The sequence below is a fragment of the Abramis brama genome (genome assembly GCF_963993115.1).
Source record: "Abramis brama genome assembly, chromosome: 16".
Lineage (NCBI taxonomy): Eukaryota > Metazoa > Chordata > Actinopteri > Cypriniformes > Leuciscidae > Abramis > Abramis brama.
In genome coordinates this window covers 11384932-11410875 of record NC_139978.1, presented here as the reverse complement: position 1 = coordinate 11410875, position 25944 = coordinate 11384932, and the positions used below count along the sequence as shown (strand labels likewise).

At 42.2% G+C, this 25944-nt stretch overlaps 1 protein-coding gene across 1 annotated transcript; it reads left to right on the top strand.

Moving 5' to 3' along the window:
• Positions 1-2500: 2500 nt before the first annotated feature.
• On the top strand, positions 2501-25681 carry slc18a1 (solute carrier family 18 member A1). The gene is made up of 16 exons (XM_084086836.1): positions 2501-2622; positions 5327-5456; positions 5859-6198; positions 6303-6361; positions 18332-18415; positions 20786-20878; positions 21375-21464; positions 21555-21598; positions 21723-21783; positions 22020-22115; positions 22480-22558; positions 22680-22731; positions 23549-23612; positions 24418-24537; positions 25109-25242; positions 25332-25681. The coding sequence occupies exons 2-16, from the start codon at positions 5342-5344 to the stop codon at positions 25437-25439; spliced, it is 1539 nt and encodes a 512-aa protein (XP_083942962.1). The 5' UTR covers positions 2501-2622; positions 5327-5341; the 3' UTR covers positions 25440-25681.
• The last annotated feature ends 263 nt before the right edge of the window (positions 25682-25944 follow it).

Here is a 25944-nt window from a genome sequence, read left to right as displayed (position 1 = left end):
TAGGTGTGACCGTTAGCCTTTCCTCTGGTTACCATCCGCAGTCGAACAGGCAGACAGAACGGAAGATTCAAGAGATCGGACGTTTCCTCCGTACCTTCTGTCATGGCCACCAGAACTCTTGGAACCAGTTCCTGGGTTGGGCCGAGTACGCACAGAATTCTCTACGGCAACCTACCACTGGACTCACTCCCTTCCAGTGCGTGCTCGGTTACCAACCTCCATTGTTCCCCTGGACTGGGGAACCTTCGGATGTTCCTGCAGTTGACTACTGGTTCCGAGAGAGCGAGAGGGTTTGGGACTCAGCGCACCACCATCTGCAACGGGCATTGCGCAGACATAGGATGACAGCCGACCTTCGTCGCTCTGACGCCCCTTCGTACCAACCAGGTCAGAAGGTCTGGCTGTCCACTAGGGACATCAGGTTACGTCTGCCTTGCTGAAAGCTGAGTCCCAGGTTCATTGGCCCCTTCACCATCGTGAAGCAGATCAACCCTGTCACGTATCAACTCCAATTGCCACCACAGTACAGGATTCATCCTACCTTCCATGTCTCCTTGTTGAAACCTCACCATCCCTCTGTTTCTGTTCCCTCAGAGTCTGGCGCAGCAGCAGAACCTCCCCTTCCACTCATCCTAGAAGACGGTGCTACCTACCAGGTTCATGAAATCTTGGACTCCCGGCGTCGTGGTGGTCTTCTAGAGTACCTCGTGGATTGGGAGGGCTACGGTCCCGAGGAACGCTCATGGGTACCCAGAAATGATATACTTGATCCCAACCTGCTCGATCAGTTCCATGCCATTCATCCGGAAAGACCCGCACCCCGGGGTAGAGGCCGACTGCCACGACGTCGGGGTCCTCGGCCCTCAGGAGCGGGCCGTGGAGGGGGGGGGTAATGTTACAATCACGCCAGACTCCACCCTCACTCAATCACGGCGCACCTCCTCTCCTGAATACTGATCACACACACCTGCATATCATCATTTCATCAATCACCTCCAGCACTTAAACCCCGCTCTCACTCTCACTCATTGTCCGGTATTGTTTGCATCTAGACGCTTTCTCTATGCTTACCTCTAGGACTCCTCAACTGCTTACCTGTTCCGTGGTTTCCTCTCCCAGTCTCCCAGTCTTCCTCGTGGGTCCTCGTCTCCTGTGTTCTCCTGAGTCTTCTCCGGTTCTGGTAATCTCCTTCCGTTCCCCATCTGCAAGAAAGACAAACTGAGTCACTCAAGTCTCCACCATCGGGACACATTCAGATCCACTCACCTTCATCTGCACTGCCGATCTCTCATCTAGTTGTTAAAAATAAACTCTCATTACCTTATCCGTGTGTCTGCCCCTTCTGTGTTGTAACAAGGATAATACCCGTCATTTTTAACTTGTGGTGTGGGGACATCTTTTAATTTTTTTGTCACCATGAGGAAAACAGCTTAACATTTGAAAATGTAACAATGCTGAATGTTTTGTGTTTAGGGGTAGAATATAAAGTTTGTACAGTATAAAAGCCATTATCTTACAGTAATGGAAAGTCCCCATAAAACATGGAAACCCAACATGTGCTTTTGCGTGTGTGTGTGTGCACTTGTGTGCATGTGTGTGTGTGTGTGTATTTGTGCTGAACATAGGGCAGGTGATGGAAGATCACCCACCAGTCTTCAAACCCTCAGGCTGATTTATAAAAGCCAGCCATGTTCAGATAGACAGAGCAGAAGCAGACTCCAAGCCCTTTAGCATAAGCACATTCTTCAAGCTCATATTCATCTCAGTGTTATTTTAGTATCATAAATATACTATTATAGTTTTTGTTAATATTTTTGAATTATTTATTTTTATATTTTCTGTTATTTTTAGTTGTATTCATTTAGTTGTGTGGTTTTGTCATATTAGTTGTATTTATTTATTTTTTTAAACATGCATGTATAGTTTTTATTATGTTTTAGTTTTTAGTTTATTTAGTTTGAGTTATTTTAGTACTTCAACTTAAACTAAATGAAAATGAGAAATGCAACGTTTGTGAATGTGTGTGTGTTTGTGTGTGCGTGTTTGCGTATTTGAATTACCAGAGATGGCACAGGGCAAAGGTAAAATCTGTTGAGTCATTTAACATTTTCCATAGATGTTCTGTGGCTGAACGAACATTACACAGGAAATGAAACTGACACAGGTTACGATGGATCCGTAATCTGCAATTGTCACTGACTTTTGATATTATTGGTAAGACTTTTGTGTGTCAAATAATGAACAATCACCATTGGTTTCATATTCCAACAATTAGGTCGCTGTTGTAAACCTGAAAAGTAGCAGCTGATTGTGTGTGTTGAGGCTGGATGAGAGATCACAGATAAAGGCTCATTGTGATGAAAAGAAGCCTGCAGGTCATTCATCTACCCAATAAAGAGCAGCAGATGCACACAATTACTCTTGTTATGACGCAGTGTTAGTTTGTGTGTGCGTGTACGTGTACATGTCTGTATATTTCCCTCAACAAATCCCATGCAGCAGTGGACACAGCCACCACCCTTCCTTTAGCAACACCCACAAATCCAACAACTGACCCCTGCATCACGCACACCTGAATACACTGAATACACTCCTGCGCTGGAGAAGAGAATGCATCCAAAGGTAAAACTAACTTTAAAAGTAATGATTAAGATATTTCATTTATATATAAGGCAGTGACCAGAGACTGATTATGGATTACATTTTGTTTTATAATGTCAGAAAAGTATATGTTTTGTATTTTATGATGGATTTTCTTGTATTTCCTTTCAGCCTCGTATCAAAAAACACGATTGGTAGTTACCAAAATACTAATAGTTAAAAAAAAAAACAGAAACCCCTCTCTTTAATAACTGTTAAATGTTTGGGAACACAAAATGGTAATGTGGAGAGGTTGAGTGATAGCTGGATAAAACAATAAGGAGCTGACTAATGTTGCAAGCATGGTCTCAGTTAACAGGTATTGACATAGGTGTTGACTTGTGGATCTGCTCTTTGTTGTATGTGCGTATGGCCGTGAACAGGAGTCTTATGTTCACCAAGGATGCATTTATTTGACCAAAAACTACTATAAAAACAGCAATATTGTGAAATAGTATTGCAATGTAATTTTCTATTTATTTTATTTTATAAATGTAATTTATTCTTGTGATGGCAAAGCTGAATTATTTTTGCATCATTACTCCAGTTTCCACTGTCTAATAATCTTGTTGAAATCATTCTAAGATGCTGATTTGCTGCTCAAGAAACACTTATTATTATTAAAAATATTGAAAACAGTTGCTTAACATTTTACAAAGTTCCAAAGAAAATAATTTTATATTTGAAATATATATATATTTTTTGTAATAATATAAATGTCTTTACAGTCACTTTTGCTCAATTTATTGTATCCTTGCTAAATAAATGTATTACATTACTTAAATTAAATGTATAAATGTTTTATTTTTTGAAGCGTAGTGAATACAATGGGATAAAGCTATAGCTTTAGTATTCATCACAGCATTTGACAGAAGCAAGTTATCTTTAAGTTATGTATGTACACAAGACAAGAAAATCGTAACAAGTCAAAAACACAAAATACTGTCCATTTTTCCAAGGGCAATATTGATAAGCATGGACAGTTAAAGATAAAAGGAGTGTTTTGAAACACTGAGTCTGTTCCTCATGTGCCCTTCAGCAGCTGTAATCATATTGTTGAAACTCAATCACACAGCACGTAATTCATGCCCTGCCGAAAGAGCCCATCAAGAACAAACCTGTCCTCAAGACATCCCAAAAGACTGAATAGAGACCTGAGCACTGTTACAATTATCGGTACTCTATTTTCAATACCTGTTGGATGTTTGTTGGATGTGAATTAGATCAGGAGTTCTCAAAATTGTTAGGCTATCTCTAAACATCCAAGTACCACCTAGTGTCAACAATCTTCCCTCAGATTTAAAAAAAAAAAATGTTCTTCAAGTGTACAGTTAAGGACTGTGAGCAATATGCCATTTGTCATTTTTTTAGTTCATATAATATTCTTGTAGTTCAGATAAATCATGGAGCTGCAACACCATGCCTTGACCTTTCCCTGAATTACTGGAATATTATATAAAAAAAAATTTTTTTCAGTAACACTTTACAATAAGGTTCATTAGTTAACAATGGTTAACTAGTTAATATGAACTAAGAATGAACAATGCTTCTTCAGCATTTATTAATCTTAGTTAATATTGATTTCAACATTTACTAATACGTTATTAAAATCAAAGGTTGTATTTGTTAACAGTTAATGCACTGTGAACTAACATGAACAAACAATGAACAGCTGTATTTGTATTAACTAACATTAACAAAGATTAATAAATACTGTAACAAATGTATTGCTCATTGTTGGTTCATGGTTCATGTTAGTTAATACATTAACTAATGTTAACTAATGAACCTTATTGTAAAGTGTTACCATATTTTCTCCTAACACTTATAGTTGAGTAATTTTTATACCAGTTTTTGTAAAAAAAAAAAAAAAAAAAAAAAGGACAATAAATATATCACTTCTCGGTGCCAGGTTTTGTGCCAAAAAGTCAAGTCAAGTCACCTTCATTTATATAGGGCTTTTTACAATACAGATTGTTTCAAAGCAGATTTACAGTGGCTATTTTGGCTGTATAGCAGCTCTATAAGAAAGTCATTGTCTAGCTTTAGTAAGTTTTTAATTGATTCATTTCCATTGTAAAAATCACTAGTTATTAACTTAATGCATGCAGCATACAGTAATTGCTCCATATAATAAATGTTTCATCTGTGTGTCCAATTTAACTCGGATCTGTAAAAGCAATTGGTTTCAGCATGTTCTGCAGATTTAAAAATGTTTTTTGGATTTGTTAATGAAATTTTTACATATTTGTAATTTATTTAATATTCAGGCCCTCAATCTGTTCTCTATGATAGGATATAATGGAGCTAAAGGCCTCTATGCTCAAAGCATTCAGCATTCATATTCGAAAAGCAGAATAATACCTGAATTGTTGGAAAATATGTGAGAAATGTATCAGTTTTCACACAAAAATATTAAGCAGCACAACTGTTTTCATTGATAAATCAGCATATCAGAATAACTTCCATTTAAAATGTATTAATATAGAAAACAGTTAATTCAAATTGGAATAATACTTCACAATATTAAAGTTTTTACTGGGTTTTTTTATATATATAAAAGAAATGAAACATTGTGACATACAAATATTACATGTTGTCTCTAAATTAATTTGAGGTTAATTATGATAATTAACAAACGTGAAAATACACACTGTGCTAATTTGAACAATAATTGTGTGTCCAGTGACAGAGGTCAATTATGGCTATGCTGAACCCTATGGACTGGATCAGTGAGAGCAGGGGCTCTCCTCGTCTGGTGCTTGTAGTTGTGTGTGTGGCCCTGCTACTGGATAACATGCTACTAACAGTTGTTGGTAAGTAAACAGCCATACTAAACAAATGATAGATGTTGGAACATGGATGAAGAGATTTGCTGCCATTAAATGTAGCCTATATTTTATGTTCCTGTTTGTGTAGCTGATCTTTCTGATTACAAGAAGGTGTCCACATCGTTTTGACTATGTACATCATTGGTTTCCCTTTGAGTCTATTCTGTATATGCAAAAAGTCAAAACATTAGAGGAAATGTAAAGTAGTAGGAGTAGTGTAAGACAAGCGACTCTGCTCTCAACAAGCCCATGACATTTACCAGCTTGCATCGGTTTGACCTCTGCCGCATACAGACCGCAGGGGAAGGGCTATTCGCAAACACACACTCGGGTACAGGTACCGGCTGTTCCTCTTCCCATCCTCACGTCACCTCTCATTCTCCCCAGTGCCCATCATCCCAACCTACCTGTATGCCACAGAGCACCAGACACAAGAGCGCCCGTCTGCCACCCCGTCTGAGGCTCAGCCCACCTATACCTCCATCATCTCTCTGTACGACAACACCACCTACACCATCACAGTCACCACTGTCAACCTCACCATCTCCTCCAGTGCACTGAGCACTAATGGAAGTTCCGGGGTCAACAGGAGTTCTGCTGACCGACATGGGTGTAAAGAGGACAGTGAGTTTTTGGAAGAGGAGAATGTGAGGGTTGGGCTGCTGTTTGCTTCCAAAGCCCTGGTGCAACTCATGGTCAACCCATTTGTAGGCCCACTCACTAACAGGTATTTACATGACATGCTTAGACAGTTATTTATCTGAAGTATAATGAAAATAGAGGACTGAATGAATGAATTAAACTGACATCTGACGCTTGCCTTTTTTATAGAATTGGATATCACATACCAATGTTTGCTGGGTTTGTCATCATGTTTGTCTCCACAATAAGTAAGTTATATGATGTAAGTATAATTATGACAGGTAGTGCAGTGGTTCTCAAGGCCAGGATCATGAACAGTTCAGTGTGCTCGTTGAATCCAGCCAAAGTGATTCCACTGGCAGAAAAAACTTTTAATTGTTACTCTATTCAGTGCCCGGTTTATATTATATTAAACGTACAGTATGGGATTTTTTCTCCACTAGGGGTCGCTAACCTATTTACAATAACAAAGGCGTAGTTTGATGACGCAACATTTGCTAAGAATTATGGATCTTGTCGTCAACGTCAAGCCAACCGATCTAATAATGTTTATGGATGACTGAATACATCGATGTTTTTGTCATGACTATGATATGAAGCAGTTCGGGATTGCTAAGAGACAGCTATCAGCTCCAAACCGCTCCAAACGCGGCGTGAGTCCCGCGGATATAAAAGGAATATGGACATTTCATTCTACCGAACTACACGCAGAATCACTACTCACAGGTCAGTTTATTAGACAAATTAAACTTGTGAGGTAACGCAGCGCTGTTTCACTTGGTCTAACATTACACTATTACACTAAACTGCATTTGAATGTGTTGAAATGTAACTTATGTGTTAGTTTGTCTGTATGAGACTAACGTTAGCAGTAACGTTAAGCTAGATCAACATTAGAATAACATACAGATCATATTCTGACATTTTATCATTGTTGAACTATATAACATTGATTAGTTTTATGTAAATGTGCTCACCTGTTTAATAAAGTACATGTAGGAGCGGTCGAAGTCTTGGACGTGGAGCTCTCGTTTGTATACTGTCTATGGGAGCTCTCAGCATCTCGAAAACACCGCGCTGATATTGATTCTCGTTTTAGTTCTCCTTTTTTATCCAAAGTCTGCTTGCCATGGTCCATAATGTTTGAACGAAACAACAACAGCGTGCAGATAGACATTGCGAACTACAGTGGTCCACGTCTGTCGTCTTGGTTACTATCAGAGGGCTCTGGTTCATAGCTCTGGTTACCATGGCAGCACGAGCGGAAACCAGGGACAACGCGGATATGACGCCATTGACTGCGACAAAACGGAAATAAAGAAACGTGCCATGTCTTCGAATTAAATTAAAATTTCTCCTGGTTTGAAAGTTGTTGGAAACAGTCGGGATAATGTAAGTACACAACTAAAAAAAATATATAACATAGATATAGTGATTTTTGCTATTTTTAAAGCAAAAAAGTTACATATTGTGCCTTTAAGTCATGCTAATTACTTTATGATGTGTGTCCTCATGATGTTATTTTGAAGGTTAAAGTCAGCTTGAAATGGAAATTTCTGCGTATGTTAAATTTTTTTGAGCACGTAAATTTTAATCGAAATGCATATCATTTATAAGCATTTATAGAGAATGTGAAGTTGACATCACACCACATTGAATTTTGGGTAAACAGTTTCAGTTTTACTCCCACTTGTAAACCCACTGCCTTTAGGTGTATTCACGCCATGTCAGAATTACTGAGATTCCGACTTAAAAAGTGTTTAAAAAGTGTAAAAAGTGTTCACATCCTCGGTGTCACAGATTGGTGGCTGTAGGGAAGCTCAAGACGAAGGAATCAATTAAATAGTCTTTAGAATTAACAGGAAAACTGTCATGAGGATGCAAGGAGATGAACCCAAATGCAGACAGTGTACAATGAACACAAGGTTTATTGGTACAAAAACAGGAAAACAAAACCCACGAGGTGGCAAAACATGGACAGGACAAGGAATCTTAGGCTGACAAGACTAAACTATGACTAGACAATAAACAAACAATACTTCTAATAAATACTCTCACAATGACAAGACTTTCCACAAGGTACTCACAGGTATGATTAGCAATGATAATGAATAACACTCATGTAGGAATCACACAATGTTTGACAATGAACCGACACAAGACAGCAGACATGAGGGGATTAAATAGGGAGAAACTAATGAAGACAGCAGGTGACACAGATGAAACAATAATGACTGACGAGGAGAACAAGGGAGCGGGGTTAAGTAACGAGACAACACAAGCACACAGCCCAAACACAAGGCCATGTGCTTGCGCACAAAACATGGGTCTGTCATGATCCTGCCTCAAGACTAAAGAAAATCAAGGACACGAGGGCAGAATCATGACAAATACAGGTGAACGGGATCAATCAATGAAACACACTGAAAAAAATAGGTCAAAGGCGACCTTGCGCCCAAAAGAGTCCAACTAGGGAGGGAGGGAGGGAGGGCTTGTGCCCTGGAGTCTTGGTAGGTCATGGAGGTCACGGGCAGGTGAGCAGGCCGGTGCCGGCAGACTAGGCAAGGAAAACAAGGAAGCTTGACTCGGCCACTGTGGCTGGGTACTTATAGTCGCCTTATAGCTACGGAGGTGTGTGCTGCCCAATGGCTTTAGCCATCAAGGACAGCGTTGGGCTGGGCTTAGTTCTGGAGCTTTAGCGGCCTCCTAGCCAAGCTCTGGGGCTGAAGCGGGCTCCGGTGCAGTCTCAGGGGCTGGAGCGGGCTCGTGGACTGGAGCAGACTCTGGAGAGAAGAGATGTGTGTGTGTGGCCCAGATACACATAGTAACAGCAACATAAAGTGCAAGAACCACCTCTTCGATCTCTCCAGAGCCGGCAGGAAGAGCAGGCACTAGAATTTCACTAACAGGAACAGACTTGGGAATTTCACTCTTTGGAGTGGCCTCAGGAATTTCAATCTCTGGAACAGACTTAGGAATTTTGGTCCCTGGAACAGGTACAGGAATTTCACTCACTGGAATGGACTCTGGGATTTCACTCACTGGAACAGAATTGGGAATTAATTTCTCTGGACTTGGGAGTGTTGAACCATATAGCAGAAAATAAAAATGTTACAAAATTAACCAAGCTCCCTTGAGAATCATAAGTAGAATTAGAAATCCCATTTCTTTACTGTTTATTTAGCCCAGCATGATAAAATGAAATTTAATCATGGTCAGAATAATGTATCTTAAATCCAGAATTTGATAAGTAATGTCTCGGTTACGTATGTAACCCTCGTTCCCTGAAGGAGGGAATGGAGACGTAGTCGGACGTACTGTACTGATTGGGATCACGCTTAGGGAGCCTGTCATCATCGAGTATTGAAAAAATTAGCCAATGCACATTGGCGTGCGAGATTTGTATCTCGCGCTTCGCCCCGTAGTGCGGGTATAAATACGGAAGCGGATGCATGCACCACTTGTTTTTCGCTGAGGAGCTGAGCGGAGCCTGGAGTCACTGGTGATCCAGCAATAGTGGCGACGGGACTACGTCTCCGTTCCCTCCTTCAGGGAATGAGGGTTACATACGTAACCGAGATGTTCCCTTTCAGTTTGGTCACGTTCGATGTAGTTGGATGTACCATACTGATTGGGATCCAAATTAAAACGCCACCTAGTGCTGCCACCTTCGAGTGCCTAGCGAAAGCCTCCTGATCCCCCCGCAATTATTGAGGCAGAGATGGGACAGGGCTTAGGCCAGAGAAGTCCACTGCTGTTCCGCATGACCCACTAAGACAGACTTGGATAACACTGGGAAAGCGTGCCCTTACGGTGGAAAGGGAGACGCTGCGGAAGCCACATCATGCCGGTAGGGAGGTATAGTGCTGGCTGGCTTCTATGCGAAGAGAGCACACAGGAAGCTACCGGCTCGACACTTAGGATATAGAATCTAGAATTTGTTCTAAAAAACTCCTCCGGGGGCAGCACTTGCAGGTTCACCTCCTGGTCCTGAAAGGGAGTGGTAGGAACCTTGGGCACATATCCAGAGAGGTGTCTCAGGATGACGTGAGAGTTGGCCGGCCCGAATTCCAGGCACGATTCGTTAGGCCAAAGCAAGCAGGAGAACTGTATTTATAGACAGGACTTTTAACTCTGCTGCCTGTAATGGCGTATTCAGTCTCCTTGCTCCCCTCAGGAACCTGACGATCAGGTCATGCTTCCCCACGGATCTCCTGTCAACTGCATGGTGATGTGCGGCAATAGAGGCAGCATACACTTTGAGGGTGGAGGGAGACAGCCCACGCTCCAACACATCTTGCAGGAAGGAAAGCACAGTACCGATCGAACATCTTTGGGGGTCTTCTCGGTGAGAAGAAAACCACTGAACGAACAGGTTCCACTTTAGGGCATAAGCATGCCTCGTAGAGGGTGCTCTCGCAGAAGTGATGGTATCTACGACAGCTTGTGGTAGATCACTTAGAACCTCTGGGCAACACTACTCGGGCAACACTACTCTCCCAGAAGGAGGTAGCACAGCTGAGTCATCATCTCCAGAGTCCAGCTCCCCTTCCAATGTAGCGATCAACATCCTGTCCTCAGGAGGAGCCCCGAACGAAACGGCTGGCCGGTCCACTGCAGAAGGACCAGCACGTTCCACAGGGAGCTCCACCAGCTTTGGTGCGACAGAGGAATGAGGGGCCCACAGGGACTGGTTATAGGGTGGGGAAGCCCTCAATGTGATCCTCAGATCACCCATCCCACACGGCGCAGTAGCTCTCTTCTGGGTTTGGCCAGAAGGGGGAGCTAGAGCGGGGCATGGGAATGGGGACTCCACCTTCACGGATGAAGGCGAGTCTTGATCTCAGCACTGAGATAGTCATGTTCCCGCAATGAGAACATGAACCATCCACAAAAGCTGCATCCAGAAATGCACGGGTGGAATGGCATCTTGAAAAAGACGCAGACACACCCGTGTTGCTCTTTCAGGAAATAGTGCTCTCACCTGTGCTGGAGCACACAGGGGAATGACCGTGGCAACACTAACAGGAGATGGTGCAGTCTGTACCTGTGAAGCACTCACTTTATTCGCCCTCTAACCAACCGTCAGAACAAACAAACTCAAAGAATGCTGTTAAAACAGCAGTTGAGAGCTCAGAAAGCTTGCGATCACCACTGCACTCGCGTTGTAAACACACCAGCACCAGGAGAGACTTTCAGAAGAAGCACAGACAACACTCTTCAGAGAAATTTTAACTTTTCAATTTAAAAAAAAAAGAGATCAGTCTTTTACCACGCTGTACCACATGACAACTCAGATTATTTTTCACAGTTTTGTCATATAGAAATCTGAGGACGTGAAAGGATGAGTAGAACTCCACAGTAATAATTACCACATGTTGTGAATACAGCATATGACTCAATTCTATTTTTAAAGTTTCCTGTTTTGTTTAGTTTAATAATTAGGAAAAAAAGAAGTGACACTTTTTTTTTTTACCTTTGCGAGTATACTGTATGACACTGCTTTCACAGTTTGCTGGCTTGTGGCTTAGCAGATCTTGGACCCACCCAGCCACTGCAAAATTGTCCATGAGCTCATAAGTATTTGTCAGTTCAAGTCACCTTTATTTTTATAGTGCTTTATACAATACAGATTGTTTCAAAGCATCTTAATAGAAATAAAAAGGAATTAATTATCAATTATTCAAACACGTGCATGACGTATTTTCACATTCTCTATTGTGAACCAAGCCGCTTCGAAAAACGGTATGCTGCTGCACCTTTAAATGATCACAGTGGCGCTCTTCACACATGCTGTGCAAATGGTTATATACCAGTGGCGAGAGGTGAATTCTTTAACCGAGTATGCTGAGTTTAATATAGTAGAATTTTTATATTATACTATAAGTATTATACTACTTTCATTATAATATAATAAATATATTATACTTATAGGCCTTGTGTAATCAAATAAAAGTATTATACATGTAATAAATATTGTATAATATAATACAATATAACTTATAGTTTTATTTATTCTGTTTATTATAATTAACTATATTTTACTTAGATTTTATTTATAATAGGCTACTTATATTTATATTTATTATAAATAAGTATTCTTTAAAAAATAAGTTGAAATAATACAAATTGCTGACTTTAAGAAACACATATACTATCGATCATTTGGAGAAAATGAAATACTATAAAAACCCTTTCAGTTATGACTTTTTTCCCATTAAACGTAACCCTTGAAACATGAAACATTTTTTTAAATCAAACATTGACTTTTGAATGTGAACATTTTTGTGAACTGTGTAGGAGCAACAATATAAAAATGATTGCTCATAAAGATGTTTGAAGTAGTCTACACTACTGTGAGCCACTGAGTGAGTTCTCTTACGAGAGGTTCTCTCGTATTGCGTAAGTTGCTTACGCTACGGGTAAAGTTGTCTTTTCTCGAGATCTGAAGCCAAAAAATTATCCTTAATTTTGTATTTATTGTCAACGCAGTGCGGCAGACAGCAGACCATAGCAGGCTGTACGAGCGTGCTCATTGGCTGTCCTGCGGCAACTGCAGCAGCCTACCAGTGAGCCCCACGTGACGTCGCGCCCTCCGCGCGCCTAGCCCGCCAGAATGGGCGTGGCTAGCGTGTATAAAAGAGGGGCTCACAGGCTGGAATTCTGATTTTTCATTGTCTTCAGCGAAGCTCTTCGCATCGCTGGATCTTGAGAGCCGCCGCCGTTGAATTCAGCGATCAGCAAGCTTAGGAAGCGCCTGAAGAAGCCGGCCGACTTCGCCGCCTTCAGCCATCCGTGCCTGCTACGCCATCCGGCGACATATCCTTTTCTGCTGTGTGTGTTCGCCCCCGCGACACACTTTCTCTCTCCTAAAAGAGCGCAAGGCGTTTTTCTCAAAATGCCTTGTTTTTCCTGCGGCTCATGTCGAGCGCCGCTCAGCGAAGGAGACCGCCACGTCATCTGCGCTCTCTGCCTGGGCTGCGAACACGCCGCTACCGCACTCTCTTCGGGCGGCTGCCCTGAGTGCGAAGAGCTCTCAATGTCGACCCTGCGGGCTCGACTTGAAGCTTTCGACGACCAAGCTGTCACTCCGCCTGTCCCTGCGGGGCCGCGCAGAAAGAAGCGCCGCTCCCAGAGACCACCGGAGAATGTTGTGGCAACAAGAAGCTCGCCGGACCCGTTCCCTCGAGCTTCTCCCTCTCCTTCTACGCGCAGCCGCCGGCACTCACCCGCCGCCACTTCAGGGGATGAGGCAGATGAACTGGATGAGGTTGCCGCCGCTGACAGCTGTTCTATCCTGGCCTCTGACAGCGAGGAATGGTCCACCGCCTCTTCGTCAGTCCAGGAATCCGGCCGTTCCCGAGCCGGCGAGGATGCGGAGCTTCTGCGCCTTCTCACAAAGGCCGTTGACCGGCTTGGCCTCAAGTGGTCACCGCCTGAAGAACCAGCGCCGAACAGGCTTGACGGCTGCTTTCTCTCTCGCCGCCGCCGAGCGCCCGCATCAAGGACTGCACCTTTCCTGCCAGAGCTTCATGCAGAACTCTCTAAATCATGGAACGCTCCATTCTCCGCGAGAGTTTCCTCCCATACCTCCGCGGCGCTCTCACAGGTTGACGGCGCCGCCGAGAAGGGGTACAATGCCATTCCCCCCGTGGAAGAGGCGGTCGCAGCGCACCTTTGCTATGGCTATGAATGAATCATATGAATCTTTTCCTGCCTCGACACTCGAGCTCAACCGCACGCCGTCCACGTGACCAGCCTGCGCAAAGCTCTGCACAGCGTCCAGCTCGACCTCCGTCTTCGCAGCGACGACAGGGCGGCCGCCCTAGATCGCGCTCGACCAGCCGCAACAGGCCGCCTCCCGCACGGGGACCTCGACCTAGGATCGCGCTGAAGCCCGAGCCCGCGAAGTCCTCCTAGCAGCAGGGAGGAAAAGACGGTTGAGTCCCGCTGCAGCCAGACCACCGTTAAAGCTTCACGCTCTGTCAGTCCCCATCGCTATGGCTACTGCAGACGCTTATTCCGCAGCCAACGAGCCGGTAAAATCACCCACTCGCCTGCACACAACCGCCGTTTTTACGGCGACCCAGAGAAATCACAAAGAGAGCTTAATGTCTGGTTACCCGGCTCACGCCGCATGTGTTTCAAGTGTAGAAAATGTGCCCACGTTTCTGTGCTCACCCCTACACATAAGCACTATAAACCCCGTGTCTCTATCAGAGCCCACTCTCATAAAGCGGAGAAAAGCCGCTCGAGTGTTGAACGTAGGTCACGTGTCCACAGCTCTGTGCCCACACCTACCCACTGCCCGCTCTGTTACACGGCCCCTCACTACCGGTCACTCGCCGTGTGTAAATCCTGTGCCCGCCCCAGAGCGCTCACACATACCCACGTACACTGCACCCCCAGCGCCGCTTTCGCGCGCCTTCCCTCACACAAAATGTTCCCCGTCCAAAGCTACCGGGACAATGTGTGTAAAACGGCCAGCCATCTCTGTATGCGAACCGCCGTATTTAAGCACCGAGAGCGCGCGCGCCGCGCCCGCGCCTCCGAATCAGGTCCCCGAGCCCGTGCATCACGGCTATCGGAACCAGGAGGTCATTCTGCCATTAGCTATACATGCGAAAGCATGGGAAGCTATTCCAGGCGTGTCAGAATGGGTGATGAGCACAGTAAGAGAGGGATATTCACTGCAGTTCGCTCGCCGTCCCCCGCGCTTTCGAGCGCGAACCGAGACGAGAGTGAATGGGGAAGTAGCACACCTACTTCGTGCAGAAATAGCGAAGCTGCTGTGCAAAGGGGCTATAAAACCGGTACACCCTTCTCTGAGCGAGGCAGGTTTTTACAGCCGTTATTTCCTCGTGCCCAAGAAGGACGGAGCTCTCAGACCAATTTTAGATCTGAGATATTTGAACAAAGCTCTTATGAGGAGACCGTTCAAAATGCTCACAACCAGACAAATTCTCGCGCAGATTCGCCCGAGAGACTGGTTTATTTCCCTCGATCTGAAAGACGCTTACTTTCAGATCCAGATAATACCCCGTCACAGGCCATTCTTGAGATTTGCCTTCGACGGTCAGGTATATCAGTACACCGTCCTGCCGTTCGGCCTGTCTTTAGCACCCCGTACATTCACGAAGTGCATGGACGTGGCTCTCGCTCCCCTGAGAGGTCAGGGCATGCGAATTTTGAACTATCTGGACAATTGGCTGATTCTAGCACAATCAGAGGAGGAACTTTTCTCTCACAGATCAGTGCTTCTCAGCCACCTGGAAAGCCTGGGTCTCACGGTCATTTGGACCAAGAGCTCATTACTGCCCAGTCAGTCAACCTCTTTTCTGGGTTTGGAACTGGACTCTGTGGCAATGACGGCCCGGCTGTCGGTACAGCGCGCGCGCCGTATCCAACACCTGGCCGAGTCTTTCCAGATGGGCAGCACCGCACCCCTGAGAACATTTCAGAGGATGCTGGGTTGTATGGCATCAGCCACAGCAGTGCTTCAGCTGGGTCTACTACATATGCGCCCTCTACAACGCTGGTTGAACGCTCGTGTGCCTCACCGAGCATGGGCGTCCGGCGGCATCCGAATCAGAGTGACTCAGAGCTGCGTTTCAGCACTGAGACCCTGGTTAGCGGCCGACTGGTACCAGCGGGGAGTGATAATGGGAGCCGTCTCACACCGCAAAGTTATCTCGACGGATGCATCCAACTTAGGTTCGAGGGCAAACCGGTCTTTGGCCTGTGGTCAGATCGGGAGAAATGTCTCCATATAAACTGTTTGGAGATGATAGCGGTCGAGAACACGCTCAAACACTTCCTCCCACATATACGGGATGACCACGTGCTAGTACGCTCGGACAACATGTCTGTGGTGTCCTATGTGAATCGACAGGGCGGTGTCAGATCCAGAAATCTCTGCAATCTGACGAAACGCCTTCTAGTGTGGGCTCATCACTCGTTGCGCTTGCTGAGAGCCGCACGCGTGCCTGGCCACCTGAATGTCGGTCCAGACAGAGACAACATTCCCCCGGGAGAATGGTCCCTGCACCCTCAGACAGTCCAGCTACTGTGGCGCCTGTTCGGCAAGGCGGAAGTCGACTTATTTGCGTCGAGAGACAACGCTCATTGCCCGAGGTTTTTCTCAAAGAGCGAGGCCGCGCTGGCCCAAACCTGGCCCAGCCTCTCGCTGTATGCTTTTCCCCCAATCTCTCTGTTACCACAGGTATTAAAGAGAATCAGGGAAACGCGCCACTCAGTGCTCCTCATAGCCCCGCGATGGGAGAACCAAATCTGGTACCCAGAGCTAGTGAGGCTGTCGCACTCACCCCCATGGCCGATCCCGGTGAGGAGAGATCTCCTCTCTCAAGCCGGTGGATCGATCTGGCATCCCCATCCAGAGCGATGGTCTCTGCATGCGTGGATAATCAATGGATACCCGCTGATCTGCCAGAAGGGGTCATAAACATGATCACGCAGTCTAGAGCCCCTTCCACGAGAAGACTCTACAAGAGCTCCTTCCTACAAGAGCTGTTGGACAAGGGCAGGTCCCCCTCCACTCTCAAGGTATATGTTGCGGCTATCGCGGCGTTTGCTGAAACGACACGCAGCCATGCAATAGGAAGAAATGAGCTCATCATCCGCTTCCTTAGAGGAGCCAGGAGGATGAACCCCCCGCGACCCCCCTCGGTTCCGATCTGGGATCTTTCTTTGGTCTTAGAAGCCCTGAAAGCTTTTCCCTTTGAACCGTTAGATTCCGTGGATTTAAAATACCTTTCGCTCAAAACCGCTTTTCTGATAGCTCTGGCATCAGTGAAACGCGTAGGGGACTTACACGCGCTGTCTGTCAGCCCCGCGTGTCTCAAGTTCGGACCTAACGACTCTAAAGTCATCCTCAAGCCGAGACACGGTTACGTCCCAAAAGCGATTGGCACTCCCTTTAGGGCGCAGATCATCTCCCTGTCGGCTCTGCCAACATCCGATAGTGATGATAGTGATATTCTCCTTTGCCCCGTCAGGGCGCTGAGAATTTACATCACACGCTCCGCCGCCTTTAGGCGCTCCGAGCAGCTTTTCGTTTCGTTTGGTGGGCGCACCAAGGGAGTCTCGAAACAGAGTCTGTCCAGATGGATAGTGGACGCTATCGCAGCTGCATATGCGTCCAAACACCTGCAGTGCCCTATGGGCATCAAAGCCCATTCCACTAGAGGCATGGCCTCATCGTGGGCTTGGTCTAGCGGGATTTCTATTCACGACATATGTATGGCGGCAGGCTGGGCCTCCCCCTCTATATTCGTGAGATTTTATAATCTGGAAGTCCCCGCCTTGCAGGCTAAACTGTTATCAGTCTAAGCGAGTTGTATGCTCTGCCCATTCGTTCATGCGCGGACTACTCTCGTGTACTACTAGCTGTTCTGGTAAGATGCACTAGGGATAAAAGTCTCTATATGTGCCTATGTACGCACTCTCATCGGGTTTATACACAGACCGGAAGAGCCGCTTTGTACCCTTATGAAGTGCTTATGACATGTGCTGGCCCGCGTTGCTGGCCGCCTGTTCTCGCATGTTTTTTCCCCGGGTTTCCCTGGGATTCATGCATTGATGCTCGGCGCGCACGGCGTTGACAAGGGGTTCCCGTAGCGTAAGCAACTTACGCAATACGAGAGAACCTCTCGTAAGAGAACGTACTCGGTTACCTAACGTAACCTCGGTTCTCTCTAGAAGAGGGAACGAGTATTGCGTAACCTGCCGTGTCGCACCACGAGCTTATTCGCTTCGGTCTATGAAAACCAGAATTCCAGCCTGTGAGCCCGTCTTTTATACACGCTAGCCACGCCCATTTTGGCGGGCTAGGCGCGCGGAGGGCGCGACGTCACGCGGGGCTCACTGGTAGGCTGCTGCAGTTGCCGCAGGACAGCCAATGAGCACGCTCGTACAGCCTGCTATGGTCTGCTGTCTGCCGCACTGCGTTGACAATAAATACAAAATTAAGGATAATTTTTTGGCTTCAGATCTCGAGAAAAGACAACTTTACCCGTAGCGTAAGCAACTTACGCAATACTCGTTCCCTCTTCTAGAGAGAACCGAGGTTACGTTAGGTAACCGAGTACGATTTTCCATATGTTGTTTGTTGACGTGGTTTATATAGTTTCACTTTATATGGCTAGTGCAAACTACAAATGAAATGAGGTAGACTCTGACTTTGAATGCTTTCTCCGCAGTGTTTGCCTTCACAGGGACATATGCACTGCTGTTTTTCGCCCGCTCATTGCAGGGAATTGGATCATCTTTTTCCTCTGTGGCAGGTATAATGGTTTATGTGGGATATAATGTACCAAATATGTGTAAGTTTGCAAAGACATCCAAAGTTTTGGGTCCGTAAGATTTTTGGTGTGTTTCAATGATGTATCTTATATTCTCACAAAGGATGCATTTATTTGATAAAAAAAAATTAAGTAATTTTGTAAAATATCATTAGTTTAAAATAACTATTTTCTATCGTAATATATTTTAAAATTTCATTTATTTCTGTTATGGCAAAGCTGAATTTTTCAGTATTGTTTGATGAATAGAAAATCCAGAAGATCTGTATTTATTTGAAATAAAAATCTTTTATAATATTATAAATGTATGTACTGTCACTTTTGAGCATTTTAATGCAATCCTTGCTGAATAAAAGTATTAACTTCTTTAAAAAAAAAGAAAAATCTTACTGACCCTAAATCTTTGAACGGTATGTATAGTGGAAATAAAAAGTCTATACACCCCCGTTAAAACAGCTGTTTTTTGTGATGTAAAAAATTAAACCAAGATAAATAATATCAGAACTTTTGCACCTTTAATGTAAAAATTACAACCTATTAGATTAGATTAGATTAGATTAGATTAGATTAGATTAGATTAGATTAGATTAGAAAACTTTATTAATCCCTGTAAGGGGAAACTCATTTGCCACCATTGCACATTACAAACAATAGACAAATAAACATTAAAAAAAAAACAACAATCAGTACATACAAAAATTATCCCCAACCCCCAACAGAGCACTGCATAAAACAAAATACTAACCTTGATTGTGCCTTCTTAAAAACAGCCTCACTATTCTTCTTCCAGTTTAATTTACTGTCCAAATGGACACCAAGATATTTATAAGACTGAACAATCTCTATTTTCTGACCTTTAATTATCGCTGGTAGTATCACTTCTTTTTTTCTTCTAAAATCAATGATCAACTCCTTAGTCTTCTCCACATTCAATTTTAGGAAATGTTCATCAAACTATGTAACAAATAACTCAACCTCTCTTCTATAGTCCACATCATTACCTTGATTAATTAAACCCACAAGGGCGGTATCGTCTGAAAACCTTTGTATACAACAAGATGTCTGAGTGTGCCTATAGCAGTATACAATGAAAATAGAAAGGGTGATAAAACTGTGCCTTGGGGGGCCCCTGTTTTAGTTAAAATAATGTCAGACATTTTATCACCCAGCCTAACAAACTGGAGTCGACATAGAAGATCATCCAATACCCACATAATAGTTGTACTATGTAGGTTACAACACAGTAATTTATCGGCTAAAACATGTGGTTGAATGCAATGCCACTGAAAACCAAAGCAACACATTTCAGAGAAAAATAAAAACATAATAAATAATAACTAACTGCATACGTGCACTGTCCCGAACTAGTTGAAGCACCCTTTGATTTTATTACAGCACACAGTCTGTTTGGATAGGAGTCTTGGCACAGCTTGGCACATCTTGACTTGGGAATATTTTCACTCTTCTGAAAGGTCTTTTTATTTGCAGCTTTCTTGTAGACGTCAGAAGGTTCTAAACCATAATCGACTGATACTTGGAGCTATTCATGATTCCCTCCACCTTCACTAATATCCAGCTGGAAAAAAAAGCTGTCCAAACCATGGGTCAATCTTGATCTCTACAGACCATAACACATTTTCCACATGGTTTTGGTAAACTGATTGTTTTTGCATTTGAATGGTTGATTTTTTTAGTCGGAAAAGGCTTGCCATCCTGCCCCTTAGTCCAAACAGGTGGAGAATACGTGAGATAGTTTTCATATGTAGGGAGCAACCAGTACTTTCCAGAAAGAGCTGTAACTCTTTTAATGTTGCCTCTTGACAGCCTCCCTGACCAGTGTCCTCTTTTTGTCTTTCAGTCGATTTTGGAGGGATGCCCTTTTCTTGATAATATCACTGTTGTGCCATACTTTCTCTTTCTCTTAAGGCTGTCTTTACTGTGTTTCATGGTGTATCTAATGTCTTGGAAACTTCTTCACTCACCTGAGCTATACATTCCCATTAATGCTTTGTAAGCTCTTTGCGGCCCATGGCTCTTGTAGCATGCAACCAAGAAGATGTCAAAAGTTTTTTACAAGAACAGCTGAGGTTTATTTGGAGTTTATCAGAGTCACTTCAGGTGAATACAGGTGTATACTATTTCACATAAGCCTAATAATTAGTTTATTTAGAACACAGACACATTATAAAAGGGTGTGTACACTTGAGTAGTTAAGCTTTTTTTCTCTGAAATTTGTCACTTTGGTTTTCAGTGGCATCACATAGGTTGTAATTTTTACATTAAAGCTACAAAAGTGATTTATCTTTGTTTCATTTTTTTTTATATGATAAAAATGAATGTGTACTTCTGTAGGTCTGGGAATGTTAGCAAGTGTTTACACAGATGACAATGAGAGAGGAACTGCCATGGGATTTGCACTGGGAGGACTTGCCATGGGAGTGCTCAGTAAGTTAATGTAGTCCTGTATTTTTTTATATTGTGCTTTACAGTCACCCTTATTTATATAACGCTTTTCACAATACAGATTGTTTCAAAGGAGCTTTACAGTGATAACAGGAAAATAATGCAACAACGTTTGTTTCGGCTGTACAGCAGATCTAGAAGAAAATAGTGTCATAGTCAAGCTTAAGTAAGTTCAGTGAAGGTTAATTTCTGTTAAAAAAAAGTTATTGATTTAGTTCATCTATCTATACATCCGCTCTGGAGAAAACAGTGATGTCATCGTCCAGCTCAGTTCACTTCTCATATAATGGTGTCAATGCAGGGACACCATTATATGACACCATAATATGACGCTATATAACAATGTAAAGTAACATCATGTAATGTACCAAATTATAACATCTGAAAATGACCAGCAATTATAATGCAACTAAATGAAGGTGACAGAATTCGTGCCACAAATAACAATTTTTGACAATGCAAAATGTGCTCGTTTCAGTTGGAGCGCCATTTGGCAGTGTTATGTATGAGTTTGTTGGTAAAAGTTCTCCGTTCCTCGTCCTTGCCTTTCTGGCTCTGTTTGATGGAGGTAAGACATTAGTAAAACTAATAATGAATACGCTCCTTTGGCCTGTTACATTAAATTAAGTTGATTTATCGAATTGTTTTCAATACCCAGCCCTCCAGCTCTGCATCCTTCAGCCCTCAAAAATATCTCCAGGGGTGAGTAGCATTCATTTATTAAAATGAGAGATATTAAAGCTGATAGATGAGAAATGTTTGAAATGAGAAATGCATTACTGTTACTATGATAAGTTGGAGTGATTTTTATGTGTCTTCTGTTCAGAGTGTGGAAGGAACACCATTACTTACCCTGCTGAAGGATCCCTACATACTCATTAGTGCAGGTGTGTGTGTAAATAAAACCAAATCAAATACTTCCTCAAATACTGCCCACAGTCAAACCAGTTTAAAAAGTTGTTGTGGAGGTGTGCTAGCTGTTTCTGTAATTACATGTGTGCCTCCATAAAATCGTGGCTGTATGTTTTGATGTGAGCAGCTAAAACGATTTGTAAATGAAACGGATGAAGAGCTATGTTGAGTGAATAATGAGTAAGATTATGGTTCCTGTATATAATTACAGGATCTTTGTGCTTTGCAAACATGGGGGTAGCTATTTTAGAGCCCACTCTTCCCATCTGGATGATGCAAACAATGTGCTCGCCAAAATGGCAGCTTGGTAAGAAACTCTATTATTCCAAGTCATTAAAATATGATTGAAACAACCTCACTTCCTGCTTGTTTAGATAATTGTATCTGATTCCTGTTTGTTTCCTCTCTGACAAATTTAATGTTAAAGTAATTTACTTGAAAGAATTCAGAACCATTATATCATTAGTAACTTCCTTAGTGAGAAATAAGTGAAACATGTGGCTTTTTGAGAAGATCTGTGGTTTCTCTGTGTAGTTCAATCAACTGGTAAGAGTTAAAAGAAGCCAGCCAGTAAGAGGTTTCTGATGGTTCTGATGAATTTGTTAAATATTTTTTCTGTGTTATGTCTGTCTGTCTGTTGACTGAATTAATTGTAGCCACTGATATTGCAGGAATGGCTTTCCTACCAGCCAGTTTTTTTTACCTCATTGGAACCAATCTATTTGGTATACTGGCCAATAAAATGGGAAGGTAATAGCTAAAAGTCATTTTATATGTGTATGTGTTTGTGGGGGATGGGTTGGCAAAGCAAATCCTGCCTGTCTACAGAGGCAAGATTTGCATAATTTAGAAATGTGTCTCTTTGATTTAGGTGGTTGTGCTCCATGATTGGCATGCTTATAGTTGGCATCAGTCTGCTCTGTGTGAGTATCACAAATCATGTTGCATTACACTTTAAGAACAGCAAGGCCCATGCGTGCTTGAACTATGTATAAAATAACTACACTACCCTTCCAAAGTCAGTACATTTTTAAGGAAATTAATCATTTTATTCAGCAAGGATTCATTAAATTTATCAAAGGTGACAGTAAAACCATTTATAATGTTACAAAATATTTTTTATTTTAAATAAATGCTGTTCTTTTGAATGTTCTCTTCATAAAAAAAATACTGACAAAAATGTTTCCGGGTTGCCACAAAAACATTATAAAAATATTGCACCAAATTAGCTTAATATTGTGATTTCTGAAGGATCACGTGACACTTAAGACTGGAGTAATGCTACTGAAAATGTAGCTTTGTCATCACAGGAATACATTTAATTTTAAAATATATTTAAATAGAAAATAGTTATAATTGTATTAATATTTCACCATATTTCTGTTTTACTGTATTTTTGATAAATTAAATTGAGCATTCGTGCAAATAAGAGACTTCTTTCAGATTTAAAAATCTTACTGACCCCAATCTTTTAGACAGTACTGTGTATATATAAAAGGACTGTGGTTATTGTAATAATCAACCAAATCAACATAGATGACACAGAATAATGAACAGACAGAATTAAGGATTTAAATACACAGGGAGAGTAATCGAGGTAAAACAGAACAGGTGCAGGAACTAATTAACAACCAGGGAAATGACTGGGAACTGAGGCAAAACGGAACATAGCACTGACTGAAAAAACTAAACCAAAACACAACATACATGTTGCAGTAACATTATATGAATTTGTTGTAGGTTCCCTTTGCCAAAAACATCTATGGTCTTATTGGTCCCAATGGAGGGTTGGGATTTGCTATTGGTGAATATTATTTCATTAATTCTCATTCAGTATTAAAGAGAGTGTTTACCAAAAAATGCTAATTCTGACATCATTTACTCATGACTTTCTTCTGTGGGGCACAAAAGTCAATTCAGGTCAAGTCACCTTCTTTTATATAGCGCTTTAAACAATACAGATTGTTTCAAAGCAGCTTTACAGTGATAATAGGAAATTAATGGAACAGAGATTGTTTTGGTTTTACAGCAGCTCTAGAAAAAAGTTATTGTCCAGCTAAAGAAATTTATTGATTCACTTCCGTTGTAAAAATCATTAATTTAGGGCCTGCTTACACGACACCATTTTAACTGAAAACATAAAACTTTTAATGCGTTCTGGCCATTCTAGTGTTTGGTGGCTCGAGGACGCAAACTTTGAAATAGGTTCCAAGGTGCAAGTTTTGTAAAGTTTTGAAAATTTTTGAAAACGTTATCATCTCCGTGTAAACTTCAAAAACATGAATCTGTGAAAACGGTGATGGCGTGCACATGCATATTACGTGTTTAGTCTATAGGTATGCACGTTTGAATATATATGTGCGCAAAAGTAGATACAGTTTTTAAAAAAATGTCTCTGTGTTGTTGCCCATACAATGGAAGTCAGCAGGGTCCAATTTTGTTTTGGACCCCATTGATTTTCACTGTATAAGCAAAAACATTCTTTATCTTTTGTGTTCCACAGAAGAAAGAAAACATAACATTTTTGTGTGAACTATGCTTTTAACATACATAACTCTATAACTTTGCATGACATAAGATAATATACATAATTTTTTTTGTGCATGTAGGAATGGTTGATTCTTCTATGATGGCAATAATGGCTTACCTAGTGGATATCCGACATGCCTCTGTGTATGGAAGCGTGTATGCTATTGCTGATGTGGCACTCTGCATGGGATTTGCTGTTGGTAATTGCACCTCAATGCAGATGTACTTGAATATATTTTTACTAATAGACATGTTTTGTGCAATTTATTCCTATAGGAAGCTGTTCACACAATACTGTTTTCAACTAAAAACTGAAAACTTTTTATGCATTTTGGTATAAAATTTGAAAGTAAGTGTTTTGGAGCCCTGAAAATGCAAACGCTTAAAAACGGGTTTCAAATTGCTAGTTTTTGAAAACAATATCGTTATCATCTCTTTTTTAACTATGTCATTGTTTTTCTTTACAAAGTGACATCACCAACTACTGGCCTGGCATGCATAATACAGCATTTTTATTCGTTTTTGCAGATCTGTGTGATGTGTGCGGTTAATTTTGACAACGTTGTCACCTGTATGCAAAAAATGAATAGAAAAACGTTTCCATTTTTATTACAGCGTTGTTGTGTAACCGTTACCTATTTACAAAAAAACCCACATCCCATTTAGATCTATTTTCAAAACTTCTAATGTGTTGTGTAGTGTAGTGTTTGCTCACCCTAAGAGCTCTGGGAGCCAAATTAACTCTTCCTTCTTTGTGTGTTCATGCTGTAGGTCCATCTACCGGTGGGGCAATAGTAAGAGCTATCGGCTTCCCTAATCTCATGGTGATCATCGGCGTAGTCAACATCCTGTATGCACCCCTTTGCTTCTTCCTTAAAAATCCTGCTGTTCGGGAAGAGAAGATGGTGAGACTCACACATGTAACTGTTCCTGCATGTCTTTATCAATATGCTTACAAATGTTTCATAATGAAGGCTGACGCTTGTTTCTAAAGGCTATTATAAATCAGGAGTGTCCAATGCATGTGAAAAGCTACAATACACAGCGTGGGAACAGAGAATTCCCCCTGAGTGATGACAGTGAGGAGGACACTGAAGAGTGATGTACGCATACTCATAAAGGAACTTGTCAACGAATCATCAATCTTTACAGGTTTAAACAATATTGTGAACAATAATGTAACTTTACCCATCCTTCAATATATATGATTACATTTTTGAGTACAAATAGTTAGTGCAACATAAATATTGTTTTCTTAGCTGTACACTTGTGTAATTGTTGTTTATCATGTCTTTTGTCAGTTGGTTTGAATGAAATAAATGGGCCTATACTTTGTCAACTTGATTTGATTGTTCTCATTGTGATGTGTCGTACCCTTTAGTAGGGTGACCACAAGTCCCGAAATTGGGAGCTTTGTCCAAGACGTAAGCAGTGTCCTGCATTTCAATTGTGTCTGTATTGTTTCCCACCTCCCAGAAATACGCAATACCACAATAAAAATATTTAAAAATCCATTTGCGCAGCTGTCATGTTCTAGATAGAGCAGGGAAAATGACCAACCTCTGATGAAGACTACTACTGATAGAACTACTAGTTAATGTAGCCCC

Coding starts and splice junctions, on each gene's coding strand:
- slc18a1 (XM_084086836.1), top strand. CDS start 5,342: ATGGCTATGCTGAACCCTATGGACTGGATCAGTGAGAGCAGGGGCTCT. Junction 6,199..6,302: donor GTAGGCCCACTCACTAACAG/GTATTTACATGA, acceptor CCTTTTTTATAG/AATTGGATATCACATACCAA. Junction 22,116..22,479: donor CTCGCCAAAATGGCAGCTTG/GTAAGAAACTCT, acceptor CTGATATTGCAG/GAATGGCTTTCCTACCAGCC.